General features: G+C 48.9%; 1 protein-coding gene across 1 annotated transcript in view; it reads left to right on the forward strand.

Annotated features, from left to right (window-relative positions):
• The window catches only part of LOC309559666 (coagulation factor VIII-like), a gene marked incomplete at its 3' end in the record, with an annotated part of 152,326 nt that overhangs the window by 98,422 nt on the left and 27,732 nt on the right, over positions 1-26,172 (forward strand). The window contains exons 20-25 of the mRNA XM_082263040.1: positions 2,526-2,639; positions 8,454-8,525; positions 13,811-13,896; positions 16,283-16,438; positions 19,082-19,226; positions 25,767-25,915. Coding sequence (XP_082119166.1) covers positions 2,526-2,639; positions 8,454-8,525; positions 13,811-13,896; positions 16,283-16,438; positions 19,082-19,226; positions 25,767-25,915 — 722 coding nt within the window. The remainder of the gene's footprint in view (positions 1-2,525; positions 2,640-8,453; positions 8,526-13,810; positions 13,897-16,282; positions 16,439-19,081; positions 19,227-25,766; positions 25,916-26,172) is intronic.

Genomic DNA, 26,172 nt, shown 5'->3' on the forward strand with positions numbered 1-26,172 from the left:
TGGTGGTATTTGGTCACCTGTGCGATTTTTACTTTTTGCGCTATAAACAAAAAAAGAGCGACAATTTTGAAAAAATAACAATATTTTTCACATTTTTTTTATATGAAATTCCCCCCCAAAAAAATGTAAAAATCAAAATTTTTTATAATTTTAGGCCAATTTGTTTTCTGCTACATATTTTTGGTAAAAAAATCGCAATAAGCGTATTTTGATTGGTTTGCACAAAAGTTATTGTGTTTACTAACTAAGGGAAAGATTTTTGTCATTTTTGGTGTTTTTTTTTTTAACGAGTAATGGCGGCGATCTACGATTTTTTTGCGGGACTGCGACATTGCGGCGGACAGATCGGACCCTTGACTGACATTTTTGACACTTTTGGGGTTACCAGTGACATTACTACAGTAATCAGTGCTATATATATATATGCACTGTTACTGTAAAAATGACACTGGCAGGGAATGGGTTAATTTTTATTGGAGAGGGAAGGGTTAATGTATGCCTGGTGCTTACTAACATGTGTGGGGGGAGGTGACTGAGTGACACAGGGACAGATTGCAGGTTCAGCTATGCTTTATATTACATACTTCTGACCCCTGCACTCTGTACATTACATGCTTCTGACCCCTGCACTCTGTTCATTACATTTGATTGGCATGTGCCAGGTACATGGTTAGTGATGGGTGAAGAGATTAAGGGGGTACTATGCCAGAAACCAGGTTATAGAAGGGGGGGAGAATTAGGATTGCTGGTAGAGTTGGGCACAACCTGCAGTATGCTAGGTATGCAGGGATTAACTGATGGCCAAAGACAGTCCTGCCCCCTGCAGTATGTGCATTACATACACCTGATCCCTGCACTATGTGCATTACACACACCTGATCCCTGCATTATGTGCATCGCACTTACCTGACCCCTGCATTATTTGCATTCCATACACCTGATCCCTGCACTATGTGCATTACACACACACCTAACCTCTGTGCTATGAGTATTACATACACTTGACCCCTGCACTATGTGCGTTAAACACACCTGATCCCTGCACTCTGTACATTACATACCTCTGAACCCTGCACTCTGTACATTACATTTGATTGGCGTGTGCCAGGTACATAGTCAGTGATGGGTGAAGAGATTAAGGGGGTACTATGCCAGAAACCAGGTTATAAGAGGGGGGGGGGAGGATTAGGATTGCTGGTAGAGTTGGGCACAACCTGCAGTATGCTAGGTATGAAGGGATTAACTGATGGCCAAGGACAGTCCTGCCCCCTGCAGTATGTGCATTACATACACCTGATCCCTGCACTATGTGCATTACACACACCTGACCCTTGCATTATGTGCATTACACATACCTGACCGCTGCATTATGTGCATTTCATACACCTGATCCCTGCACTATGTGCATTACACACACCTAATCTCTGCGCTATGAGTATTACATACACTTGACCCCTGCACTATGTGCATTATACACATCTGATCCCTGCAATCTGTACATTACATACTTCTAACCACTGCACTCTGAACATTACATACATTTGACCCCTGCACTTTGTGCATTATACACACCTGGCCCCTGCACTTTGTTCATTACATACCCCTGAACTCTGTACATTACATAATTCTGACCATTGCACTCTGAATATTACATACTTCTGACCCCTGCACTCTGTACATTACATTTGTTTGGCATGTGCCAGGTACGTGGTTAGTGATGGGTGAAGAGATTGAGGGGGTACTATGCTAGATACCACGTTATAAATGGGGAAGGGGGGTTAGGATTGCTGATAGAGGTGGGCACGACCTGCAGTAAGCCAGGTATACAGGGATTTAATGATGGCCAAGGACAGTCCTGACCCCTGCACTATGTGTATTAAACACCTGACCCCTGTACTATGTGCATTACACATACCTGACCCCTGCACTATGTACATTACACACCCCTGACCTCTGCGCTCTGTGTGTTACACACACCTGATCCCTGCACTATGTGTATTACACACACCTCACCTCTGCGCGTTACACACACCTGATCCCTGCACTATGTGTATTACACACACCTCACCTCTGCGCTCTGTGTGTTACACACACCTGACCCCTGCACTATGTGTATTACACACACCTGACCCCTGCACTCTGTATGTTACACACACCTGACCCCTGCGCCCTGTATATTACATACTTCTTACCACTGCACTCTGTACATTACATAATTCTGACTCCTGCACCCTGTACATTACATACTTATGACCCTTGCACTTTGTGCATTATACACACCTGACCCCTGCACTCTGTACATTACATACTTCTGACTCCTGCACTTGAACATTACATAATTCTCCTAATGGTATTACAAATTTGCTACACCCACAACCCTCATCCTCCTCTGGGTGCTCAAGGGCTGTCAGATAGGCTCTACGGGGCCCCCAAATTTTCTCAAATTTTATTAATATTATATTTTATGTTTTTTTTTTGTCAACTTTATTTACTCTCTTCAACTTTCATTGATGTCTTTATTTCAGGCGTTGGGATGACTTTGGAAATGACAGCTCAGACAACGGGCCTGTGGCTTATAGAACCAGAAGGAGAATATAATAACCATAAAATGACGGCACTCTACCTAATCTATAATCCGAGTGAGTCTATCCAAAGATTAGTGTGCTGGAGATGATTGACTGCGTGTTCTTTGTCATTTTAATATTTAAACATGGCAATATTATTATATTATATTATAGTGTTATTAACCACTTCAGCCCCAGTAGGTTTTACCCCCTTAACTGCGTTCAGACCGCCCGCTGCAGAAATACTGCGGCAGGCTGGCCCTCCTACGCAAACTGCTGTAGGTATACGTCGGTCGCGTGCCTGCAGCTAGGAGGCAAGCGCGCGCCGCTGGCGGTTTGCTCCCGCCCCCCCCCCCCCCACTCGGCAGCGGGGACTCCGCCGCACGGGGCAGGCAGCTCCAAATGTCGCCTGACATTCGCGATCGCTCCCCGCTGAGAGAGAAGAACGGTCGGCTGTTGTAAACACAGCTGACCGTTCTTCTCCCTGGAATGATCACAGAGCTCCTGTGATTCTTCTATATAGGAACACAGGTCTCTATGGTCATTTCAAAAGCCACGCCCCCATACAGTTAGAATAACTCCCCTAGGTACACATTTAACCCTTTGATTGCCCCTGGGTTAACCCCTTCCCTGCCAGCAGACATGGGAGTAAGTCACCCATGTGCAAGTCTCAAGTCTTAACCTTCAAGTCTCAAGCAAGTCCCAAGTTACTGTGGCGAAAAGCAAGCAAGTCAGGTCGAGTCCCTGCTAGAAGTCAAGCAAGTCATTTATTTTGGTCAAGTCACAAATCAATTAAAAATACTGATCTACCCCAATTTTCACCTTTAAATCAGTTAAAAGTCAATGGTCAGGAAAGGTTTTGTTTTATTTTCAACATTAACAAAACTGCTTGGTGCTTTTTTCTTGGCATATTAAAGAAACCCTTTGAATGCCCAAACAGCTCAAAATCCTTCGTCCAGTCATGGTCGTCCGGACTGTAGGGGGCAGTCTCCTGAGGGAGCGACGTAGGGCTACAATATAGTAGGGCTACGTCACTTTGTCCAGCAGCGGCAGAGTGCCGCAGTAAATGTACGGTGGGCGGGGTTAAAGTGGTTAAGTGACTGTGGTGTCAGAAACATAACAGGCACATTAATTTTGCTTTAACACATGTTGAGAAAATGTAAATATTTAATAACTTAGGCTCCGTTCACATGTCAGCGTAGAGATCACGGGCAGAATCACTGCGATTCTGCCCGCGATCCGGAAATCATTGCAAATCGCAGGACGCCTGTGCGTTGCCAGTGATTTTGTAATAGCACCCCAAACGCTATGCGATGTTGCCGCGATTTCCGCCTGCCGAATCGCGGTACCATCGCGCAAAAAAAATCGCAGGACGCATGACGCCCCAAAGGAGCTCTTGTACCTTTTTTGGGCGTCATGCGTCCTGCGATTTTTTTTGCGCAATGTTACCGTAATTCGGCAGGCGGAAATCGCAGCAACATCGCACAGCGTTTGGGGTGCCATTGCAAATCACGGGCAACGCACAGGCGTCCCGCGATTTGCAATGATTTCCCGATCACGGGCAGAATCGCGGTGATTCTGCCCGCGATCGCTACACTGACATGTGAACGTAGCCTTAAAAAAGTAAAGTAATTTCGAGTCATCAGTGGCGTAGCGTGGGGGGTGCTGAGGGGGCCACTCGCACCGGACGCAACATTTAGGGGGGGCGCATCCCATGCCCGCCATCCGCGGGATCATAGTGTCCCTTTATTCTGATGATGCCCTGTCCAGCGGGCCGCCCGCCCGCATTCCTCTTCTTGGCTTTGTGACTGCCGCTTGGTGAAGGAAGAGTGGCGGACCGCTGAAGGTGTTACGTGCGGCCAGGGGGCGGGGCGGGGCTGGTCGTGGGTGAAGATGGCAGTCTGTGGCTCAGTGCATGTGCAGCACTGCTTCTGGAGTCTCCCCCTACTGTCCGGGCCGGCCGCCGACACGTTGTTCCCTCCGCTCCGGATCGCCTTCTCGAGTCGCCAGTGTTTGGACACAGAACAAGGTAAGTGATGTGCTGCCTGCCAGGGAAGTGGACATGTGTAGGGGGGTCAGTGAAGGTGTCAGTGTGTGGGATCAGTGTAGGTGTCAGTGTATGGGGGGGTCAGTGTAGCTGTCTGTGTATGGGGGGGTCAGTGTAGGGGGGGGGGGGTGAGTGTAGTGGTCAGTGTAGGGGGGGGGTGAGTGTAATGGTCAGTGTAGGGGGGGGGTGTCAGTGTAGGTGTCTGTGTAGGGGGGGTGTCAGTGTAGGGGGTTCAGTGAAGGTGTCAGGTAGGTCAGTGCAGGAATCGGGAATGTCAGTGTAGTGTTCAGTGTAGGGGTCAGTATAGTAATTAGGCAGCTCAGTGTAGTGATCAGGTAGGTCAGAGTAGGTGTCTGCAGTGGCGTACCTAGAGCATTTGGCACCCGGGGCGGATCCTATATCTGGCACCCCCCCCCCCCCCCCAACTTTAAAATGTAAAAACACCCACAAAAAAATTGTAATGTGTTCAAGAATATATTTTTTGCACAAATTTCACAGCCCCCCATCACAGTGCCCCTTTAAGTTTGAGTAATAGATTGGAGACTTGCTAAAGGAGATATTCAGAGACTGCAGATATGATACAGGAGATGGTCAGAGACTACAGACATGATACAGGAGATGGTCAGAGACTAAGGGCATGATACAGGAGATGGTCAGAGACTGAAGACATGATACAGGAGATGGTCAGAGACTGAAGACATGATACAGGAGATGGTCAGAGACTACAGATTTGATACAAGAGATGGTCAGAGACTGAGGACATGATACAGTAGATGGTCAGAGACTGCAGACATGATACAGTAGATGGTCAGAGACTGCAGACGTGATACAAGTGATGGTCAGAGACTGCAGACATGACACAGTAGATGGTCAGAGACTGCAGACATGACACAGTAGATGGTCAGAGACTGCAGACATGATACAGTAGATGGTCAGAGACTGCAGACATGATACAGGAGATGCTCAGAAACTGCAGACATGATACAGTAGATGGTCAGAGACTGCAGACATGATACAGTAGATGGTCAGAGACTGCAGACGTGATACAGGAGATGGTCAGAGACTGCAGACATTAGTACAGTAGATGGTCAGAGACTGCAGACATGATACAGTAGATGGTCAGAGACTGCAGACATGATACAGGAGATGCTCAGAGACTGCAGACATGATACAGTAGATGGTCAGAGACTGAGGACATGATACAGTAGATGGTCAGAGACTGCAGACGTGATACAGGGGATGGTCAGAGACTGCAGACATGATACAGAAGACTGCCAGAGACTGCAGACATGATACAGGAGATGGTCAGAGACTGCAGACATGATACAGAAGATGGCCAAAGACTGAAGACATGATACAGGAGAAGGTCAGAGACTACAGACATGATACAGGAGATGGTCAGAGACTGCAGACATGATACAGGAGATGGTCAGAGACTGCAGACATGATACAGGAGATGGTCAGAGACTGCAGACATGATACAGGAGATGGTCAGAGACTGCAGACATGATACAGTAGATGGTCAGAGACTGAGGACATGATACAGTAGATGGTCAGACACTGCAGACATGATACAGTAGATGGTCAGAGACTACAGACATGATACAGTAGATGGTCAGAGACTACAGACATGATACAGTAGATGCTCAGAGGCTGAGGACATGATAGAAGATAGAAGAGCACTAGGGGGGCCGGAGAGCACAGACGAAGCAGAGAGCACTGGAGGAGTTGAAGGGCACGGTGGGGGGGGGGGGGGGGCTGTAGAGAATTAATAGGGGGTTTGGAAAGCATTGTAGGGGGGTTGGAAGGTGCAGGGGGTGGAGAGCACTGGGGGGGACAGGGAGCACTTGGGGGGCGAGCAGGGAAAACCATGGGGGTGGAGAGCACTGGGGGGGGGGGGGGCAGGGAGTACTTGGGGGGCAAGCAGGGAAAATCAGGGGGGTGGAGAACACTGGGGGGACAGGGAGAACTTGGGGGGAGGGGGTGGGCAGGGAAAATCAGGGGGGTGGGGAGCACTGGGGGGGACAGGGAGCACTTGGGGGGCGGGCAGGGAAAACCAGGGGGTGGAGAGCACTGCGGGGACAGGGAGCACTTGGGGGGTGGGCAGGGAAAACCAGGGGGGTGGAGAGCACTGGGGGGGACAGGGAGCACTTGGGGGGCGGGCAGGGAAAACCAGGGGGGTGGAGAGCACTGCGGGGGACAGGGAGAACTTGGGGGGTGGGCAGGGAAAACCAGGGGGTGGAGAGCACGGGGGGACAGGGAGCACTTGGGGGTGGGCAGGGAAAACCAGGGGGGTGGAGAGCACTGGGGGGGGACAGGGAGCACTTGGGGGGTGGGCAGGGAAAACCAGGGGGGTGGAGAGCACTGCGGGGGACAGGGAGCACTTGGGGGGTGGGCAGGGAAAACCAGGGGGGTGGAGAGCACTGCGGGGGACAGGGAGCACTTGGGGGGCGGGAGAAAGCACTGTGGGGAGCTGAAGAGCATGGGGGGGGGGCTAAAGAAAAGGGGGGGTCAGCAAAAGAACTTGTATTGGAGGGGGATGGGGCAGCTGCATATAGAGGAATTGATCTTTCCCTATTCTTCCTGCAGGAGGGAGAGGAGGAGAATCAGTTATTCTGTAGGCAGCTGCAGGAAGATTAGAGAAAGATTAATTCCTCTATATGCAGCTTCCCCATCCCCCTCCGATCCAGCACACACACTTGGGCAATGGGCACTCACCTTCTTCCCACCGAGGCTCCGCCCCTTCTTCCCGCCGAGGCTCCGCCCCCTCATTCCCGCCGCGGCTCCGCCCCCTTATTCCCGCCGCGGCTCCGCCACCCCCGCTAGCAGCACGGACTTAAGGAGCTGCCACTGCAGCTGCCTTCACACTGCCGGATATGTCTGAACACACTGGCAGGACACCAGCTGACACCCCCCAGAGCGTGGCACCCGGGGCGGGCCGCACCCCCGCCCCCCCCATTGGTACGCCACTGGGTGTCTGTGTAGGTGTCAGTGTAGTGGCCTGTGTAGTGGTCTAGTAGGTTTGTGTAGGGGGCGCAAATTACTTGCTTTGCCCCGGGCGCTGACAACCCACACTACGCAACTGCGAGTCATATGTCTCAAGTCAAAGTCAAGTCTCAAGTCATGAATACCAAGTCAAAGTCAAGTCGAGTATTTTATTAATTTTAGTCAAGCAAGTCTCAAGTCCTCAAACTGGTGACTTAAGTCAAGTCATGTGATTCAAGTCCCCCACCTCTGGAGGAGACCTTATCCCAAAGGAGTTCATTAGGGTTGAGGTCAGATACTGATGCAGGGTGAGAAGACTCGATCCCAAAGGTGTTCAGTAGAGTTGAGGTCAGGTACTGATGTAGGATGAGAAGACCTGTTTCCAAAGGTGTTCAGTAGGGTTGAGGGCAGGTACTGATGTAGGATGAGAAGACCTGTTTCCAAAGGTGTTCAGTAGGGTTGAGGGCAGGTACTGATATTAGATGAGAAGACCTGATCCCAAAGATCCTCATAAAGTAGAGTTGAGGTCAGGGCTCTGTGTAGGACACTCAAATTCCTCCACACCAAACTGGTCAAACCATGTCTTTATGGAGCTGGCTTTTTACATTGGCACAGTCATGCTGGAACAGAAAAGGGTCTCGCTCAAACTGTTACCACAAGGGTGGAAGAGAACAATTGTCTAAAATGTCTTTGTATTCTGTAGTATTAAAAGAACCCTTCGCTGGAAACACCTGAACCCAGTCATTTGGAGAGAGCCAAATACGTCTGTCCATATAGTGTACATATTAATGCATCATTACATAGTGCAAGTTAAGTTTAGACCATAATGCGTAGTGTACATGTGCTTTGTCCTTCAGGGTGTCACCAACCTCTTGGTTTATCATCCGAAAAAATCAAAGATTCACAGATTACTGCATCAGGACATTATGGTAAGAAATTAAAATATTTTTAAATAATTACTATAAAGAATACATAACAAGTATATACAACAAGACAACCAGTAACGGATAGGTACAACCCCAAATAAAATATATGACATACATTATGTGGTCAAAGTTTGTGGACATCTGAAACCTATATGAGCTTGTTGGACATTCCATTACGAAAACAAAGCACGGGCATTAGGTTGGTTCCCTCTTTACGGCTGTGCCGATGCCGCCTCAAGAACATTTTCGAGGCCAGGTACTGATGATGAAGGAGAAGACCTGGCTCACAATCAGCATTTCTGTTCATCCTAAAGGCGTCCAATAGGGTTGAGGCCAGTGCATGGGACATATGTACAGGGGTCCCAGAAGTCACCATTGCAACCCGGACCCATGCTCCAGGAGGCCCATGTGGCTCATCTGTACACCTGGAAAGGAGGGCGGCAGCAAGTAGAGGAAATGATTCCTCCATGTAGCCGCTGAATGTCTGCTTCTTCTCCTCTCCCTCTTGCAGACATTCAGCGGCTGCAGGAGGGAAATAGAGGGCATCGGTTCCTCCACGTCTCTCCCGCCATCTATCCTGTGCTTCCCAGGCCCCCCCAGCAGTGCTGCCATATTTTCCCCTCCCACCTCTCGCTGGCTGCCGTGGGGGATCTGTCAGGATGGAGAGCGGAGCGGAGAAGGGGCTGGTAAAGTGTCATTTACCAACCCCTTCCTTGTCTTAAAGCAGGGGTCTTCAAACTATAGCCCTCCAGTTGTTCAGGAACTACAATTCCCATCATGCCTAGTCATGTCTGTGAATGTCAGAGTTTTACAATGCCTCATGGGATGTGTAGTTCCGCAACAGCTGGAGGGCTGTAGTTTGAGGATCCCTGTCTAAATGAATGAATAGAGTTAGTGATCGGTGCGGATCACTGACTGTTTTTTTGTTTTTTTTTAATTCATTCATTGCTGAGATATAGTAAACTGTGTTTACTAGGCTTCCGTTTTTTGAATGAATGGCATGCTCTGTACAAAGCTATTTCTGTTCATTCATTCAGCAGCTGAGTCTGCAGAGAAAGGGACTGATGAATCTGTCCTCAGTCCTCTGTCCTCAAAAGTGAGACATCAGGGGTCTTTTTAGACCCCTGATATATCACCAAAGCCCCTTAACGGGGAGTCCTAAAAATATGTAAAAATTAAAATTGTAAAAAAATAAAAAATAAAACAACAAAAATAAAAAAACACCAGTGGTGGAATTACCAGGGTCGCAAAGGTCACACTTGCAACTGGGCTCTGGCGTTCCGTCACCTTGGGGGGAACCCCAAGACGGCAGGAAAATTGCCCACTGCAGGACCATAATAAAGTGTCCTACGATGGGAGTAAAGGGCCCCGAGATCAGTGGGAAGGGCCCCAGTTGGGGGCCAGGGTGGCCTTTCATGGTTTCTTGCACTGGGACCCTGAAGGTTCTGGTTACCCCTTTGGGCCAGGGCTATGTGTGGGTCTCTACAACAGACTGGTTATTACCTTTATGGAGCTGAAACAGAAAATTTCCTTCCCCAAATTTTTGCCACGAGGTTGTCGAGGAGGGAATTTATAAAAAAAAATTTGAATAGCAGTTAATCCGTTGAAATTGCATTTAAATTTGTTCTGTGGGAATGTGACAGAATCCACCTCATCTCATATATGTGCCAACGGGAGTGTATAAAGAGCTTGGCGATACCACATAGACACGCAGCGTTAGCAGGATGTGGCCAAGATCTGATATCCAGTGGCTGAATCCTTCCTAGTGCCACATTAGCCTGACCTCTACACTCCCATTGACACATGTATGAGACGGGGTGGATCCCCCATTCTTCATGTGTGCTTTGAAGACATCTTTAATCAATTGGGTCCTTATCATATGTACCCTCTATGGTTTCGTGGAGTCTTAGGCGGTGACCCCCATTGGTCTGACTTTCGGGCTACAGGCGATGGCAGAAAACACTTTTTTGTGTTTTTAGCTATAAGGTTGTTTTCTCATAAAAAATGCACTGGGTAACCCTATACCCAGTGCTGTATTTTGGCCTAGGCCAACAAGGCCCAGGCCTAGGGCAGCACTTTGCAGGGGGGGCAGCAAAAAAGCTGATTGGGCTGCACTGATATTCTGCCCTGATGGGCACCGATATGTTTCACTGATGGGCACTGATAGACTACACTGATGGCCACTGATGAGGCAGGACTGATAAGCTGCACTTATAGGGTTGCACTGATAAGGCAGCACTGATGGGCACTGATATGATGCACTGATAGGCTGCACTAATGGGCACTGAGAGGCTGCACTGGTGGCCACTGATGAGGCTGCACTGAAATGCTGCACTGATGAGGCTGCACTGATAGGCAGTAATGAGGCTGCACTGATGAGCACTGATAAGGCTGCACTGATGGGCATTGATGAAGATGAACTTATGGGAACTGATGAGGCTACACTGACGGGCACTGATAGACTGTGGTTGTGGTCTGTGGTTTACAGATGATAGGGCGGGTCATAAACAGGAAAGGGTGTGGCCTTTACAGGAAGGGGTGGGTCATATTTAAATTAGGGGTGCCCACGTTTAGTCAGGCCTAGGGCAGCACAAAACCTAAATACACCACTGCCTATACCCCTGAGGAAGAAAAATATACGATTTGTCGAAACACGTTGGGTTCATATCTCTGTCATTACAGTCGATTTGAGGTTACGCTTACACGACTATACAATTCAGCCACACTGTTGTGTTATTTTATTGAATTTCTGTACTGTTATGTCTTTTCATACATATATGTAAATTACAATTTTCATGTGCATTTAATTGTTTTTTTATACTTTTGCCCTAAAAAATCCCACATTAGGGAAGAAGTGGATGTGAGAGGCAGCTCCCACGGGTCCCCGGGTGTCAGAGGGGAAGGAGATCGTGTCTGTTGGGACACAGGGAGCGGATGGCAGGTCTCCTTACCGGGCGGTGATTGCCAAGGCCCTTGGATGCAGAGCACACGAGCTGGCGGCGGTACCGCAACTAGGCCTCGGGGTCCGTAGCGTGGCAATCCGATTGGATTGAGTGGTAGACGGGGCGGAGCTCTGGGACTACACGTCCAGCGCAGCTCACATCCGGACACGCCCCCCTTTATTAATGATTTTTCTGCGAGCCAGATGCAGCCATCAAAAGAGCCATGTCTGGCTCGCGAGCCATAGGCTCTGAGGAAGAGGCACGGCCTCGAAACCCGTCAGCCCTTCGTCTTCACGAGTTATTGGACTTATAATAAGGACGTTGCTCTATGGAATTGATATGCTGGAATTTAGCGCATGTTTGTGAGTAGCTGAATTTTAACACTTTTTCAATAAAAGCCCACTGAGGATAATGCGCTAGGCTGGTTCGCCCTTTTATTTATAGGTTCCCTACCCCTGGCCTAGATTAACCACTTGCCGACTGCTCACAGTAATCCTACTGCGGCAGTGCGGTTCCCATGGGTCCAGCGACGTAGACCTACGTCACTAGACTCCTAGTGATTTCGGCAGCGTGCTCCCGCTGTGTTTAGACACAGCGGGAGTCGGGCCGGAGGAGGAGAGGCGGCGATTGCCTCTCTTTCCCGATCGTCTGGGAAAGTGTGAGAAGACCTGCCTGCTTATGTAAACAAAGCAGGCGGATCTTCTCAGTGACAGACAGGGAGAGATCACAGGATTCAGCATAGCTGAACCTGCGATCTCTGTCTGTGTCGCAGAACCCCCCCCCCACACACACACACACACACACACGTCAGTAAGTCGGAACAGGTACATTTTTTTAAATTAGCTCCAGCCAAAATAATAATTTTTAAGTCTTTTTGGATAGCATAGGGAAGGGGTAACACCGTTGTACCATTTGTTTTGCTGTCTGTACCCCTGTTCAGAAGATTTCACCTCACTTTCTGTCCCTATGACAACTGTATTCTGAAAATTTCGGCTTGTTGTGGAAACAAGGATTGGTGATAAAGATTCAGTGGAGACACCTTTTTCCCATGAGAACTCTTACAGGAGTGAATTTCCCTTCCTAGGGGGAGATTTCTCCTCACTTCCTGTTGTCTCTCTCCGTTTGTAAGTAGGAGTCGTTTGTAAGCCGGATGTTTGTAACCCGGGGACCGCCTGTTTTTAGCAGCCATTTGTATTCTAGCCAAAATAATGGTGCTTTTCCACTGCATGGAACCGAACGGTTCGGCTCGCTTTTGTGCTTTTCCACTGCTGGTACCGCATGGTACGGTGTAGGAACGGTTCGGTACGGTACGGCGGCGCTTTTCCACTGCATGGAACCGAACCGTTTGGCTCGCTTTTGTGCTTTTCCACTGCCGGTACCGCATGGTACGGTGTAGGAACGGTTCGGTACGGTACGGTGGCGCTTTTCCACTGCATGGAACCGAACCGTTCGGCACGCTTTTGTGCTTTTCCACTGCTGGTACCGCATGGTACGGTGTAGGAACGGTTCGGTACGGTATGGCGGCGCTTTTCCACTGCATGGAACCGAACCGTTCGGCACGCTTTTGTGCTTTTCCACTGCTGGTACCGCATGATACGGTGTAGGAACGGTTCGGTACAGTACGGTACGGTGGCGCTTTTCCACTGCATGGAACCGAACCGTTCGGCTCGCTTTTGTGCTTTTCCACTGCTGGTACCGCATGGTACGGTGTAGGAACGGTTCGGTACGGTACGGCGGCGCTTTTCCACTACATGGAACCGAACGGTACGGCTCGCTTAAACAGTACCACCTCAGTTGTGGTTCCAACAGGGCCGTACCGATACCATATCCCACAATCCTTTGCATGCAGCCTTGACTGTTTGTCACTACTAGCCACTGATTGGTCAGAGAATCATTGTTATCCCACCCACTTACTTTAGTACTACTTTAGTGGAAAAGCAAACCATACCGAACTGTTCCAACACCGTACCATGCGGTACCATGCAGTGGACAACCAAACCGGGCCAAGCAGGGCCGAGTAGAGCCGAGCCGGTTCTTGCAGTGGAAAAGTGCCATAATGTTCTAACTAAGATCTTGGGCACTTGGCTCAAGTTCCATGAAGGCCAATGGGACCACTGCTGGCACCCTTATACACTATGGCCTTCAGTGATGGGGAACCTTGGCACCCCAGATGTTTTGAAACTACATTTCCCATGATGCTCAACTACACTACAGAGTGCATGAGCATCATGGGAAATGTAGTTCCAAAACATCTGGGGTGCCAAGGTTCGCCATCAGTAGCCTAGATATTTAATGTTGTTGTGTTCTTTTGTACTGTTCTTATCCTTTTACCTTTTGTTAATAAAGGATCGTGGGTGCCATCCCTGGCCAGACTAGGAAAGAGCGGGACTATAAACGCCTGGAGTGTAGACAGTCGAAATTCTTGGATTCAGGTGAGGGTTGATTTAAAAAAAAAAAAGAATGTGCCCATTTGCTTGCAAATTGCATTTGTTGGATGGGTAAATATCAGAACACTATGTCCCGGTTCACACTGGGGCAACTTGTCAGGCGACTTAACCGCCTGACAAGGCACGCGTTCTCTAAACTGGAAGCCTTGAGCTATCCTCAGGCACCTGTTTAAATCTGGACACAGGATTGAAGATTCCGTCCTACCCAAGACACTTTGGAACCTTCAAGCTCCAGGCCTGGGACTACAGAATCTGGAGAAAACCAAAAACACAGCTTTCTCTGCTAAGAAAAGATAGCCTGGAAACTCGCATTAAATCTTGATGCGAATCCTGTGTCATTTTCTCGTCATTTTCACAGTAGCAGCCCTTGACCCTGCCAACCAAGGTTTGTTAGGGAAAATAATGATTGGACAGGTTAGAAAATAAAAATTTCTGCTCACTTAATGTACTTAAAACCCAACTGCAGGTTCATTTTAGAGAAAAAAAGTCTGTGGCTGTAATAACTATGGTAAATCCAGAGCGCCCCCCTCAGTACATGTAATCCACCATAAGATATCCTAATCCCCAATGACTAGCCAGGGGACAGCCTGGAAGTGAAGGGTGTCATGGCCAGGGCCATCTTACCGAATGGGCACGCTAGGCAGTTACCCGGGGGCTCCACTTGCCCGGGGGGCCCCACCTGCCCAGTGACCAAGCCGAAGGCAAGCATTGGTCCAGATTCCCGCGTGGATCCTGCCGCCTGAACCTAGCAGGTGACAAGCGCCTCTCCGCCCTGCGCTGCTGTCAGGCCACTTGGGCCGTGGAGGGGGAGTCCACAACTGCAGGAATACCTGTCCACCTCCACAGGAACAGGCACACACAGGACAGTCGAGTCTGACTCCCATCCGTGTGTGTGTTCACCGGACCCTGCCGCCCAACTTGGAAGCTGTCATTAGCCTGGCACTGCTGTACCAATAAATATTGCCTTATCAATAATTAGAATTTTTATTCTCGTGGGTGATTGTGTAGGCGGAGCCCCAGTGCACTGCATTGCCCGGGGGCCCTTTAATGCTCTTAAGATGGCACTGGTCATGGCCCCTCCTAATAAGCCTTCAATGTAAAAAGTGCAATAATACTAATACTCTTAATGCAGAGCTCTCAATGGGTTAATGCAAAGAGCAGTGCTGATCACTTCAGGGCCATTCTCTGCATCATCCAGGATTGCTTACTGCCAGTAGAAGGTGAAAAGAATTTGACGCATCACGTGACTGACTGGAAGACATCAGAAAATGGTAAATATTTATAAAAAAAAGGATATTATATATTATATTGCTGGGGGGGGGGGAGCATGGAGCCCAGAGTTGGGCTTCAAACTGGATCCCTAGCTACGACTTCCAGGCCCACATGGGCCAGAACACATCAGAAAAAGGTACATATAAAAAAGGATACAATGCTGCCATAGAGGCCTTAAAGGGGGGATCCTCAGGGGAGGAGCATGCAGCCTGGACTTGGGCTTTAAAATTGATCCCAAGTCATGCTTTTCAGACCCGTATGGGCTAGAAGACATCAACAAAGGGTATATAAAATAAAAAAGGATACAATGCTGTCATAGAGGCCTTGAAGGGGGGATCCTCAGGGGAGGAGCATGCAGCCTGGACTTGGGCTTTAAAATGGATCCCAAGCCAAGCTTTTCAGACCCGTATGGGCTAGAAGACATCAACAAAGGGTATATATAAAATAAAAAAGGATACAATGCTGTCATAGAGGCCTTGAAGGGGGGATCCTCAGGGGAGGAGCATGAAGCCTGGGGTTGGCCTTTAAAGCAGACTTTCAGACCTAGATGCACTAGAGGAAATCAGAAATATATATATATATATATATATATATATATATATATATATATATATATATATATATATATATATATATGGTACCATGCTGCCATAAAGGTCTTAATAGGGAAAGCCTCAGGGGAGGAGTTTGAAGCCTGGAGTTGCGCTTAAAAATGGATCTCCATCTAAGACTTCCTAACCCAGAAAGGCCAAGACAGAGCAAAAATGAGGACCTCTTGGGAGAAGAGGACTTTGCAAGGTAAGCATGCCAAAATGTGCATAAAGGCTGAGCATAGTTACTCATTATGGAAGGAGCCTCTAGGGGCCCAAAAATGAAGTTTCACTTAGGAGTGCTAGCCAATAATCTTCCTTTTGGACCATTGGAGAAGAAGATCATCCTACTGTAGGGAATTTAATATCGCAAGACCTATGAGGCTTCATTAATGTATATAGCCCAGGGAAATGGGCTAATACTGCATAGAAGGCTTAGGAAGCCCCCTGTAAATCTGGAGGATAAGAAGCTAAAAAAAAAATTTTTGTTTCATTGTCTATTATCTCAGGTGGATCTTCTGGCACCTATGGTGATTCATGCCATGCAAACTCAAGGCGCTAGACAGAAATTCCTTACTCTGTACATATCCCAATATATTGTCTTCTATAGCCTGAATGGAGAAAAATGGAGCCAGTACCAAGGGAACACCAGTAGTAATCAGATGGTATGTATGTATTTTTGCAGCAGTTGGAAAAAACAGACATCTTATATTGTTGAATTGGAATGCCCGTCAAGCCAAAAACTTTTATTTTTTTTGTTTTTAATAGGTAGAAAAGCATTAGAGCCCCTGTTAGATTTTTTTTCCTGCTATGTAGAGCAGATTGACCTACACAGGGTGACTCCAGTACCACCAGACAGAAATAATAGGCCTATAGCAAAAATGTAAGAATTGTTCTGATACATAAGGACTATACAGTAGGGATAGACTGATATGGTTTTTTAAGGGCCGATGCCGATATTTTGGTCACAACGTATCAGTATCGGCTGATATTTTGTATATTTAAAGTTTTGAAAAATAAAGACATTTTTTGACACAAATCTGGTACTAAACATGTTAATTTTTGTTTAATGCTTAATGGCTGGCTTGCTGGCACCCTGTGGTGGGTGGCTGTCTGTCTGGCACCCTGTGGAGGGTGGCTGTCTGTCTGGTACCCTGTGGTGGGTGGCTGTCTGTCTGGCACCCTGTGGTGGGTGGCTGGCTTGCTGGCACCCTGTGGTTGGTGGATGGCTGGCTGGCTGGCTGGCACCCTGTGGTGGATGGCTGGCTGGCTGGCACCCTATGGTAGGTGGCTGGCTGGCTTGCACCCTGTGGTAGGTGGCTGGCTGGCACCCTGTGGTGGGTGGGTGTCTAGCTGGCACCCTGTGGTGGGTGGGTGTCTGGCTGGGACCCTGTGGTGGGTGGATGGCTGGCACCCTGTGGTGGGTGGGTGGCTGGTACAGGGTCTGTGGGCGGCTGGCTGGTACAGTGCCTGTGGCTGGCTGGTACAGGGCATGAGGGTGGCTGGCTGTCTTGCACCCTGTCTGTGGGTGGCTGTCTGGCACCCTGTGGTGGGTGGCTGTCTGGCTCGCACCCTGTGGTGGGTGGGTGGCTGGCTGGCACCCTGTGGTGGGTGGGTGGCTGGTACAGGGTCTGTGGTCGGCTGGCTGGTACAGTGCCTGTGGCTGGCTGGTACAGGGCCTGAGGGTGGCTGGCTTTACTTGCACCCTGTCTGTGGGTGGCTGTCTGGCACCCTGTGGTGGGTGGCTGACTGTATGGCACCCTGTGGTGGGTGGTTGGCTGGCTGGCTATCATCCTGTGGTGGGTGGGTGGGTGGCTGGCTGGTACAAGGCTTGTGGGTGGCTTGCTGGTACAGGGCCTGTGGATGTGGGTGGCTGGCTGGCACCGGGCTGCTGTGGGTGGGTGTATGGCTGTGATACACTCCCGCAAGACTAGTCCCAAATGCAGACAAGGCTGTCCAAGGCGATGGAGGCGGCCTAAGAAAGCAGAATGATGTCACAAAATTATCGGCAATATCGCCCAGTTCCAGTGCCGATACCGATATATCAGGGAAAGTGCAAATTGGCCCCAGATATATCGGCCTTGCCGATAATCGGTCTATCCCTGCTATGCAGGTGTGGGGGCTGAGCTGGTAAATTCACCTGCCGATCCAGCCCCCAGGCCAATTGTTATATTCAAATGGAACGTTTTTGCACACCTTGGGTCTCTTTATACATTTGCTTTGTGACGGTATCGGCATTCACTAATAACCCCTATAATATGTCTAAGATGTTTATTTCCTGTGCTCATCAGCACCATCTAGTGGCCTTATTGAGTTTTTTTTTTCTGAATACCGCAATCAGGAAAATACAGCATTATGGTCACTAGATGGAGCTAATGGTCATGGAAAAAAACATATTAGACACATCACAGGGCTGAGACACTGAATTTTAAATAAATGGTCCCCATTTAATGTTGATTATTTAAAAAAACTTCCAGAAGAACAGGGCATAGCTTGGGTTGTAGCCTGTTTATAGGGTTTAAGGCACCAGATTTTTTGTGCCTATAGGATCCTGGGAGAAATCCTGCCTTAATATAGTTATATGTAAGGCAAAATCCTGTTTTTTTTTTTTTTTTTTTTTTTTAACCCTTAGTATCAAATGTATGTAAATGTATAGTTGCTTCCATTTGATTATCAATGTGTTAAAAAGTATCTGTTGATCCTTCCACAAATCTTATAATCTAATCACATCCTATGCTCTATGCTTCAGCTGCACTCCTAACATTATTTCCAGCTCTTCTTGGACTGCAAAACACCTTCCCAATGTTGTTAAACTGATGCAGTGGTGGGGAGGGGGAGGGGCTTTCTGTAGTCCTGCCCTAGGGTGACAACCCTCCTAGATAAAAGTCAGTGAGTGAACGTTGTCACACTAGGAGAGGAAAAAAAGAAAATAATGCAACCATCATATCTGGACTGGTAAGCTGCAACCTACTGTATACCTGTGAGTGTGACCTATTTTGGAATGACGTGCGTTCTGAAAAAATACACCATCTGCGCATGCGTGGGTATTCACTGATGCAAAAGAGCATTGGCATTTACGCCATTACCTGCAGCCATGCACTTCTATGGCCGACTTGTATGTGTCACGTGAGGCTCCCCAGGCACGGAAAGCGCCGCAAGTTTTACGTTGGAGCTCCCCTGTGCCTGCAAGCATTCATGTGCTTGCACCCTAAATGTCATGATTTTTACATTTCTATCTTTTTTTTCCAACTTTTTAATTGGTCACTTAGACATCTTATAAATGATTGTATCTCTGTGTTTATTTCCAGGTATTTTTTGGAAATGTCGACGCCTCTAGTATTCGAGAGAACTCTCTTAATCCCCCTATCATCGCTCGTTTCATAAGGATCCACCCGGTGCACACCGGAAGTAGAGCGGGCCTGAGGATGGAACTTTTTGGCTGTGACCTTACTAGTGAGAATTTATATAAATGATTGTATATTTATTATCATAAATCTTATTAACCACTTTACCACCGGAGGATTTTGCTGTCTTACGTCTGGGCCACTTTTTGCGATTCGGCGCTGTGCGACTTTAACTGACAATTGAGCGGTCGTGCGGCGCTGTACCCAAACAAAATTTACGTCCTTTTTTTCCCACAAACAGAGCTTTCATTTGGTGGTATTTGATCACCTGTGCGATTTTTACTTTTTGCGCTATAAACAAAAAAAAGCGTAAATTTTGAAAAAATAACAATATTTTTCACATTTTTTTTATATGAAAATGTAAAAATCTAATTTCTTTTAATTTTTGGCCAATTTGTTTTCTGCTACATATGTTTGGTAAAAAAAAATCACACGAAGCGTATTTTGATTGGTTTGCGCAAAAGTTATTGCGTTTACTAACTAAGGAAAAGATTTCTGTAATTTTTGGTGTTTTTTTTTTAACGAGTAATGGCGGCGATCTGCGATTTTTTTTTTGCGGTACTGCGACATTGCGGCGGACGGTTCGGACCCTTGACTGACATTTTTGACACTTTTGGGGGTACCAGTGACATTTCTACAGTAATCAGTGCTATAAATATGCACTGTTACTGTAATAATGACACTGGCAGGGAAGGGGTTAATTTTATTGGAGAGGGAGGGGTTAATGTATGCCTGGTGCTTACTGACGTGTGTGGGGGGAGGTGACTGAGTGACACAGGGACAGATCGCATGTTCAGTTATGCTGAACCCTGCAATCTGTCACTGTCTGTCACTTAGGAGATCCGATCTCCAAACTCGATTCCCCGACGATCGGGGAAGAGCGGCGGTGATCACCTCCGCTCCTCCCCTGGCCCGACTCCCGCTGTGACTGAATACAGCGGGAGCGAGCCTCCGGCGGCGCGCGTGCGCCGCCCACAAGGGGAGGAGTCCAGCGACGTAGGTCTCCATCGCTGGACGGGAACTAACCACTTTGCCGCAGTAGAGCTCGAGTGAGCGGTCGGCAAGTGGTTAATGAAGGTATAATGACTTGTAACATTAATGTAAACCTTTCCTTTGCCTCAGCTCCCCTTCCATTGCTTCCTTCCTTCAGCTCCATTAGCTTCTTCCCTGGCCAAACTGGCTGGAGAAAGTGACATCAGAAAAAGGAAGTGATGCGTTACATGCATAGGTGTGCGCAGCCTATTGCATTAGGGCAGGGGTGTCAAACTCAATTTCATCGCGGGCCGCATCAGCATTATGGTTGCCCTCAAGGGGCCGGTTATATCTGTAAGATTAGATGTCCAGAGCACCCCACGTCCCCTTACACTCTTACATGAGATGTCAAAAGCCCCCCCCCCCCACCATCAGAAGTGAAGAGCCCTTCACCCTTCCTTACATCACAATGCACCCCCTTACCTTGTGCTGCTGCCAGGAAGAAAATACGGGTGAATCTGGGAAGAAGTTCAGGGTCTGGAAGAGAACCAGAGGAGGCCTGGAGTCAGCTTCCAGAGTCTGCTGAATGCTGAGACCAGGGGAGGGAGAGGCAAGGTGGTGATGCGGCTGCACAGAGAGGTACAGAATCTGTAGGAGGAGTTTTGCCCTCCTCTCTGCTGCGGACTGCTGAGAAGGGGGGATGCAGTATCTAGCAAGGGATTTCTGTCCTCTCTGCTGCCAACTACAGAGACAAGGTGGAGGCAGAGACAAGTGGGGTGCCGCAGAGTCAGGAGAGGTGCAAGGGCCACATGAAATGGCCTGGGGGGCCGCATTCGGCCCGCGGGCCTTGTGTTTGACACCTGTGCATTAGGGTGTGCACCCCTAATACACACACGCATACAGACACACACACTCTTTCAAATACATGTAAACAAATATTTTTTAATGTTATAATATATTTTACATCTTATGGCAGAGTCGATTAGAGGAAGAGAAGAGGGGGTGAGCGAGAGAGAAAGAGGGGGTGAGCGGTAGAGGGGGAGTGAGAGGGGGCTGAGAGAGAGAAGGAGGTGAGAAAAATAGAGAGGGGGGAAGAAAAAAAAAGGGAGGAGAGAGAGGGGGAGTGAGAGAGAGGGAGGATAAGGGAGAGAGAAATGCAAGGGGGGTGAGACAGAAAGGGGGTGAGAGAAATAAAGAGGGGGTGAAAGAGGGGGATGAGAGAAAGGAAAAGAGGGAGATATGGGGGTGAGAGAAAGAGAGAGTGGGGGGGAAGGTGGTGAGAGAGAGGGGGGAACGAGAGAGCGAGAGGAAGGGTGAGAGAGAGGGGGGGTGAGGGGGAGGGAAAAGAGGGGGGGTGAGGGGGAGGGAAAAGAGGGGGGGTGAGGGGGAGGGAAAAGAGGGGGGGTGAGGGGGAGGGAAAAGAGGGAGGAGAGAGAGAGAGACAAGGGGATGAGAGAGAGGGAGGATAAGGGAGAGAGAAATGTGAGGGGGGGTGAGACAGAGAGGGGGTGAGAGAAATAAAGAGGGGGATGAGAGAAAGGGAAAGGGAGAGATATAAGGGTGAGAGAAAGAGAGTGGGGGGGGAGGAAGGTGGTGAGAGAGGGGGTAACGAGAGAGCGAGAAGAAGGGTGAGAGAGAGGGGGTGAGGGAGGGCTGGGACCGAGAGAGTGGAGTGGGAGAGAGAGAAGAGGGTAAGGGTGAGATATAGAGAGGGGGGGGGGAATGAGAGAGAGAAGGGTGAGAGATAGGCGAGATGAGGGTGAGAGAAAAATAGGGGGAGGGTGAGAGAGGGGGTAAGGGTGAGAGGGAGAGAGGGGGGTGGGAGAGAGACACGGGGAGGGGGTTGAGAGAGAGAGGGGGTGAGAAAAATAAGTATGTGTTGAGAGGAATAGAAAGAGGGTGAGAGAAGTAGAGAAAGTGGGAAGAAAGAGGTGGCAAGAGATAGGGGGTAGAGAGAAAGGAGGGGGTGAGAGGAGGGGTAAGGGATGAGCGTAAGAGATAGAGAGGGGGGGGGGATGAGAGAGAGGGGTGATGAGGGTGAGAGAAAGAGAGGGAGTGAGGGTGAGAGAGATAAAGGGGGGTGAAAGAGAGGAGAGCAGGGTGAGGGGGGTGAGAGAGAGGAGAGTGGGGTTGGGAGAGGGGAGAGAGAGAGGGGGGGTGTTCAGTAGGCTGGTCTCCCCGAGGCTTACACATCTGTACATTTGATTATACACTGGGTGATTATGGTTACATGTCACTTTCGGGTTCTCAGTAGGAAGGGGAGAGCAGTGAATGGGTGTTCCCTGATCTCACTCCCCTCTAAACAGGGGCACCCACCATGACTGTTCCGGGTCCACCAATGGGAGGAGCGCGGAGCCCAAGAAATATGGTGGGGGGGGTCACTGTTGCCAAAGTGTGTGGAAGCAATCCAGCAGCTGTATAATGGCCAAGTCGCTTCAATCTGACTGCCGACAGTTGCCAGTGTGTGTAAAGTCCCCTGCTGCTGCCAGCATATGGCATACATTTGATGGCAATAAAAGGTGTGGCATTGGGGTGCATATACTTATGTGGCAGATGCGTTTTCCAATAAGTTATGCCAGTCCAAGTTGCGTTTTAGGCCAGCCCACTTTTATTAAAAGAACAACACAGTTCGTAAAGTAAATTAGTTGCCCACGCTGCCCAGCTGGCATCTTAAAGTGTTACTAAACCCACAACAGTAAAAACAGTTTGTATATGTAGTAATGCATACTTGTTATACTCACTGTGGAACCTAAGGGGTTAATCCTCTGCATTGTGTAAAAAGGATGTTTGCTCTTATCTTCCCTGATCCTCCCCTTTATCCACAGTCCCCATTCCATCTCCTGATAGAACAGAGCCTTGGAGGCACTCTGCACATGCTTAGTTTTGAGGGTATTGCTAGAGTTTTTTTTTTTCTTTGGAGGCCGCACAGGGCCAATCAGCACTGTCCAGACAGAGGGAAGGGGGTCCTGCAGCCTCATTGGACAGTCAGAGGAGAATTAAATCTCCTCCTACAAGCTTTAACAAGACACTAATAGAAGTCACAAGACTGCTATATACTGCTGATGAGAAAAGGTATTTAGCAGTTTATATTTACTAAAATAATTGCATTTCCATGTTCTGTGTACGGTGGGAGATCTGATATAGTGAATGCAGGGTCCTGGGTTTAGTAACACTTAAAGTAAGGGAAACTGGCAGTGAAACCTTGTGGCTTCACAGCCGGTTTGCTGCTGCGCTTTATGAATGGTCCCTCAGTCTTCTGGGACCTGTAATGTGTCCCAGAAAGCTGTGGGGAGGGGGGGGGGTTGGGGGCCGAACGTCTGGCTCAGATCGCTGCGGCGCATCTGACTGGAAATGGGAGCAGGTACCTGTCAAAACCAGGTGCCCGTCCCCCCCTTTCTCCCTTTTGAGTGAAGTTCTGCTTTAACCTATAGTGGCATCGCCCTGCTGCATGGCCCATCCTGGGGTTCTTCTGACACCCGATAGTAGCCCACCTGACTCCTGGAATGAGACCTCCTGTCTCACACCAGGCTGGAGCTCCTCGGACCCCTGAGTGGGACCTCATGTCTCCAGTATGGGAGCTGTCTCCAAACTGGGAGCCCTGGTCTATCCTCAGCAGTGGTGGCCGGTGCGTTGGGGGCGCCGCCCCCCCCCTATCCATGCGTCCGGCCCCCTAATCTACACGCGGCCCCCGCTGCCAGAGGTAAGTGCACTGGTCTCGCGGGGGGGGCACGCTTACGCTGGTATCTCTGCATTGAAAGGGGGCACACTGGTATGTCTGCATTGAAAGGGGGCAACCTGGTCTCTCTGCATTGAAAGGGGGCACGCTGGCATCTCTGCATTGAAAGGGGGCACGCTGGCATCTCTGCATTGAAAGGGGGCACGCTGGCATCTCTGCATTGAAAGGGGACACGCTGGTATCTCTGCATTGAAAGGGGGCACGCTGGTATCTTTGCATTGAAAGGGGGCACGCTGGTCTCTCTACATTGAAAGGGGGCACAATGATCTCTGCATTGAAAGGGGGCACGCTGGCATCTCTGCATTGAAAGGGGGCACGCTGGCATCTCTGCATTGAAAGGGGGCACGCTGGCATCTCTGCATTGAAAGGGGGCACGCTGGCATCTCTGCATTGAAAGGGGGCATGCTGGCATCTCTGCATTGAAAGGGGGCACGCTGGTCTCTCTGCATTGAAAGGGGGCACGCTGGTCTCTGCATTGAAAGGGGGCACGCTGGTCTCTGCATTGAAAGGGGGCACGCTGATCTCTGTGCATTGAAAGGGGGCACGCTGGTCTCTGCATTGAAAGGGGGCACGCTGGTCTCTGCATTGAAAGGGGGCAAGCTGGTCTCTGTGCATTGAAAGGGGGCACGCTGGTCTCTGCATTGAAAGGGGGCACGCTGGTCTCTGTGCATTGAAAGGGGGCACGCTGGTCTCTGTGCATTGAAAGGGGGCACGCTGGTCTCTGTGCATTGAAAGGGGGCACGCTGGTCTCTGTGCATTGAAAGGGGGCACGCTGGTCTCTGCATTGAAAGGGGACATGCTGGTCTCTGTGCATTGAAAGGGGACATGCTGGTCTCTGTGCATTGAAAGGGGGCATGCTGGTCTCTGTGCATTGAAAGGGGGCACGCTGGTCTCTCTGCATTGAAAGGGTGCACACTATACCTTAATTACTGAAGGCCCCTTTCACACTTTTGTGACCTCAAAGTCACGCAATTTTATACAGCGTTTTTTTGCCGCAAAGCAATGGCTATTTACATTTTTCTGTTTGCACCCCCCCCCCCCCCCCCCAAAAAATTTTGAGCACCAACCACCACTGATCCTCAGGCTTGATTATATAATGATCCTGCACATTTGTGTACTCACACAGGCTGTAGGTATCCAGTAGAATCCAGACACAGGATTGAAGGCTCCATCCCACTCAAGACCTTCAAGCTGCAGCCCCAATCTTGGACTACAGTCCTGAGAAACCCATAAACACAGCTTTCTCTGCTCCGAGTCGAAAGCCTGGAACTTCACATTAAGCCTTAGTGCAGATCTTGTGTCATTTTCCCAGTGGCAGGGCATCACACTGTCACAAAGGGTTAATTAGCATTCAAAGGTCTTGCCCCTCCCCAAGGGGCCTGGAACTTGAAAGTTCCAAAGTGTCTTGAGTGGGGCGAAACCTTCAATCTTGTGATTGAACAATAAAGGAGAAGGAGCAGATTGATAAACTTATTTCTCCATCACTCTGATCTCTCCTCCCATTAGCAAGTCTTTTGTTAGCATGCGTGACAATGGAATAGGCTCCTTTGTGTTGCTTTTCCCTTTCCCAGCCTGATCTTTGCTGTACATGTGATTGACATCAGGTCAAATCCAGGTACTTAACCTTGAAATACATTTTGATTTAGTTATACAGTACTAGATTTATATCTAGAGTTTAATAATACAGCTATTGATATGATGTCAACCAGTAATATTTCAGCAGTAATAATTCTCTGCGGAGGCCATGTTTTTGTAGCAGATTAGGTAGAACCCAGTTTCCTAAGGTATGGCTAGCTTTACAAATGCCATCCAACATATGGGTAATATTGTGGTGAGTCGTTTTATATTTAGATTAATTGTCGTTTTCGCTCTCCCTTCCAGGTTGCTCCATGTCTCTCGGTATGCAGTCTGGAGCTATCATTCCATACCAGCTGTCTGCCTCCTCTTCTCTTCACTCTGTCTTCTCTTCCTGGGTTCCAAATTTGGCAAGGTTGAAGCAGCAAGGACGAATCAATGCCTGGAGGCCACAGGTAAGTGTTCCTGATCCTGCTTCATGATTTGTTCCTGATCTTGCTTCATTATCGGGGCTGCTAAAACGGCTAGTTAGACTTTATGGGCACCTGACCATCTCAATCAATGAATTTTTTGAGCTTGTTGGGACATACCATTCCACAACCATGGCCGTTGATATGGAGTTGACCTCCCTTTGCCACTGTAACATCGTCTTCTCCTCTGGGAAGGCTTTCCAAAAGATTTTGGAGGATGTCTGTGAGAATTTGTACCTATT

This window comes from Pelophylax lessonae, assembly GCF_965119305.1.
Source record: "Pelophylax lessonae genome assembly, chromosome: 7".
Lineage (NCBI taxonomy): Eukaryota > Metazoa > Chordata > Amphibia > Anura > Ranidae > Pelophylax > Pelophylax lessonae.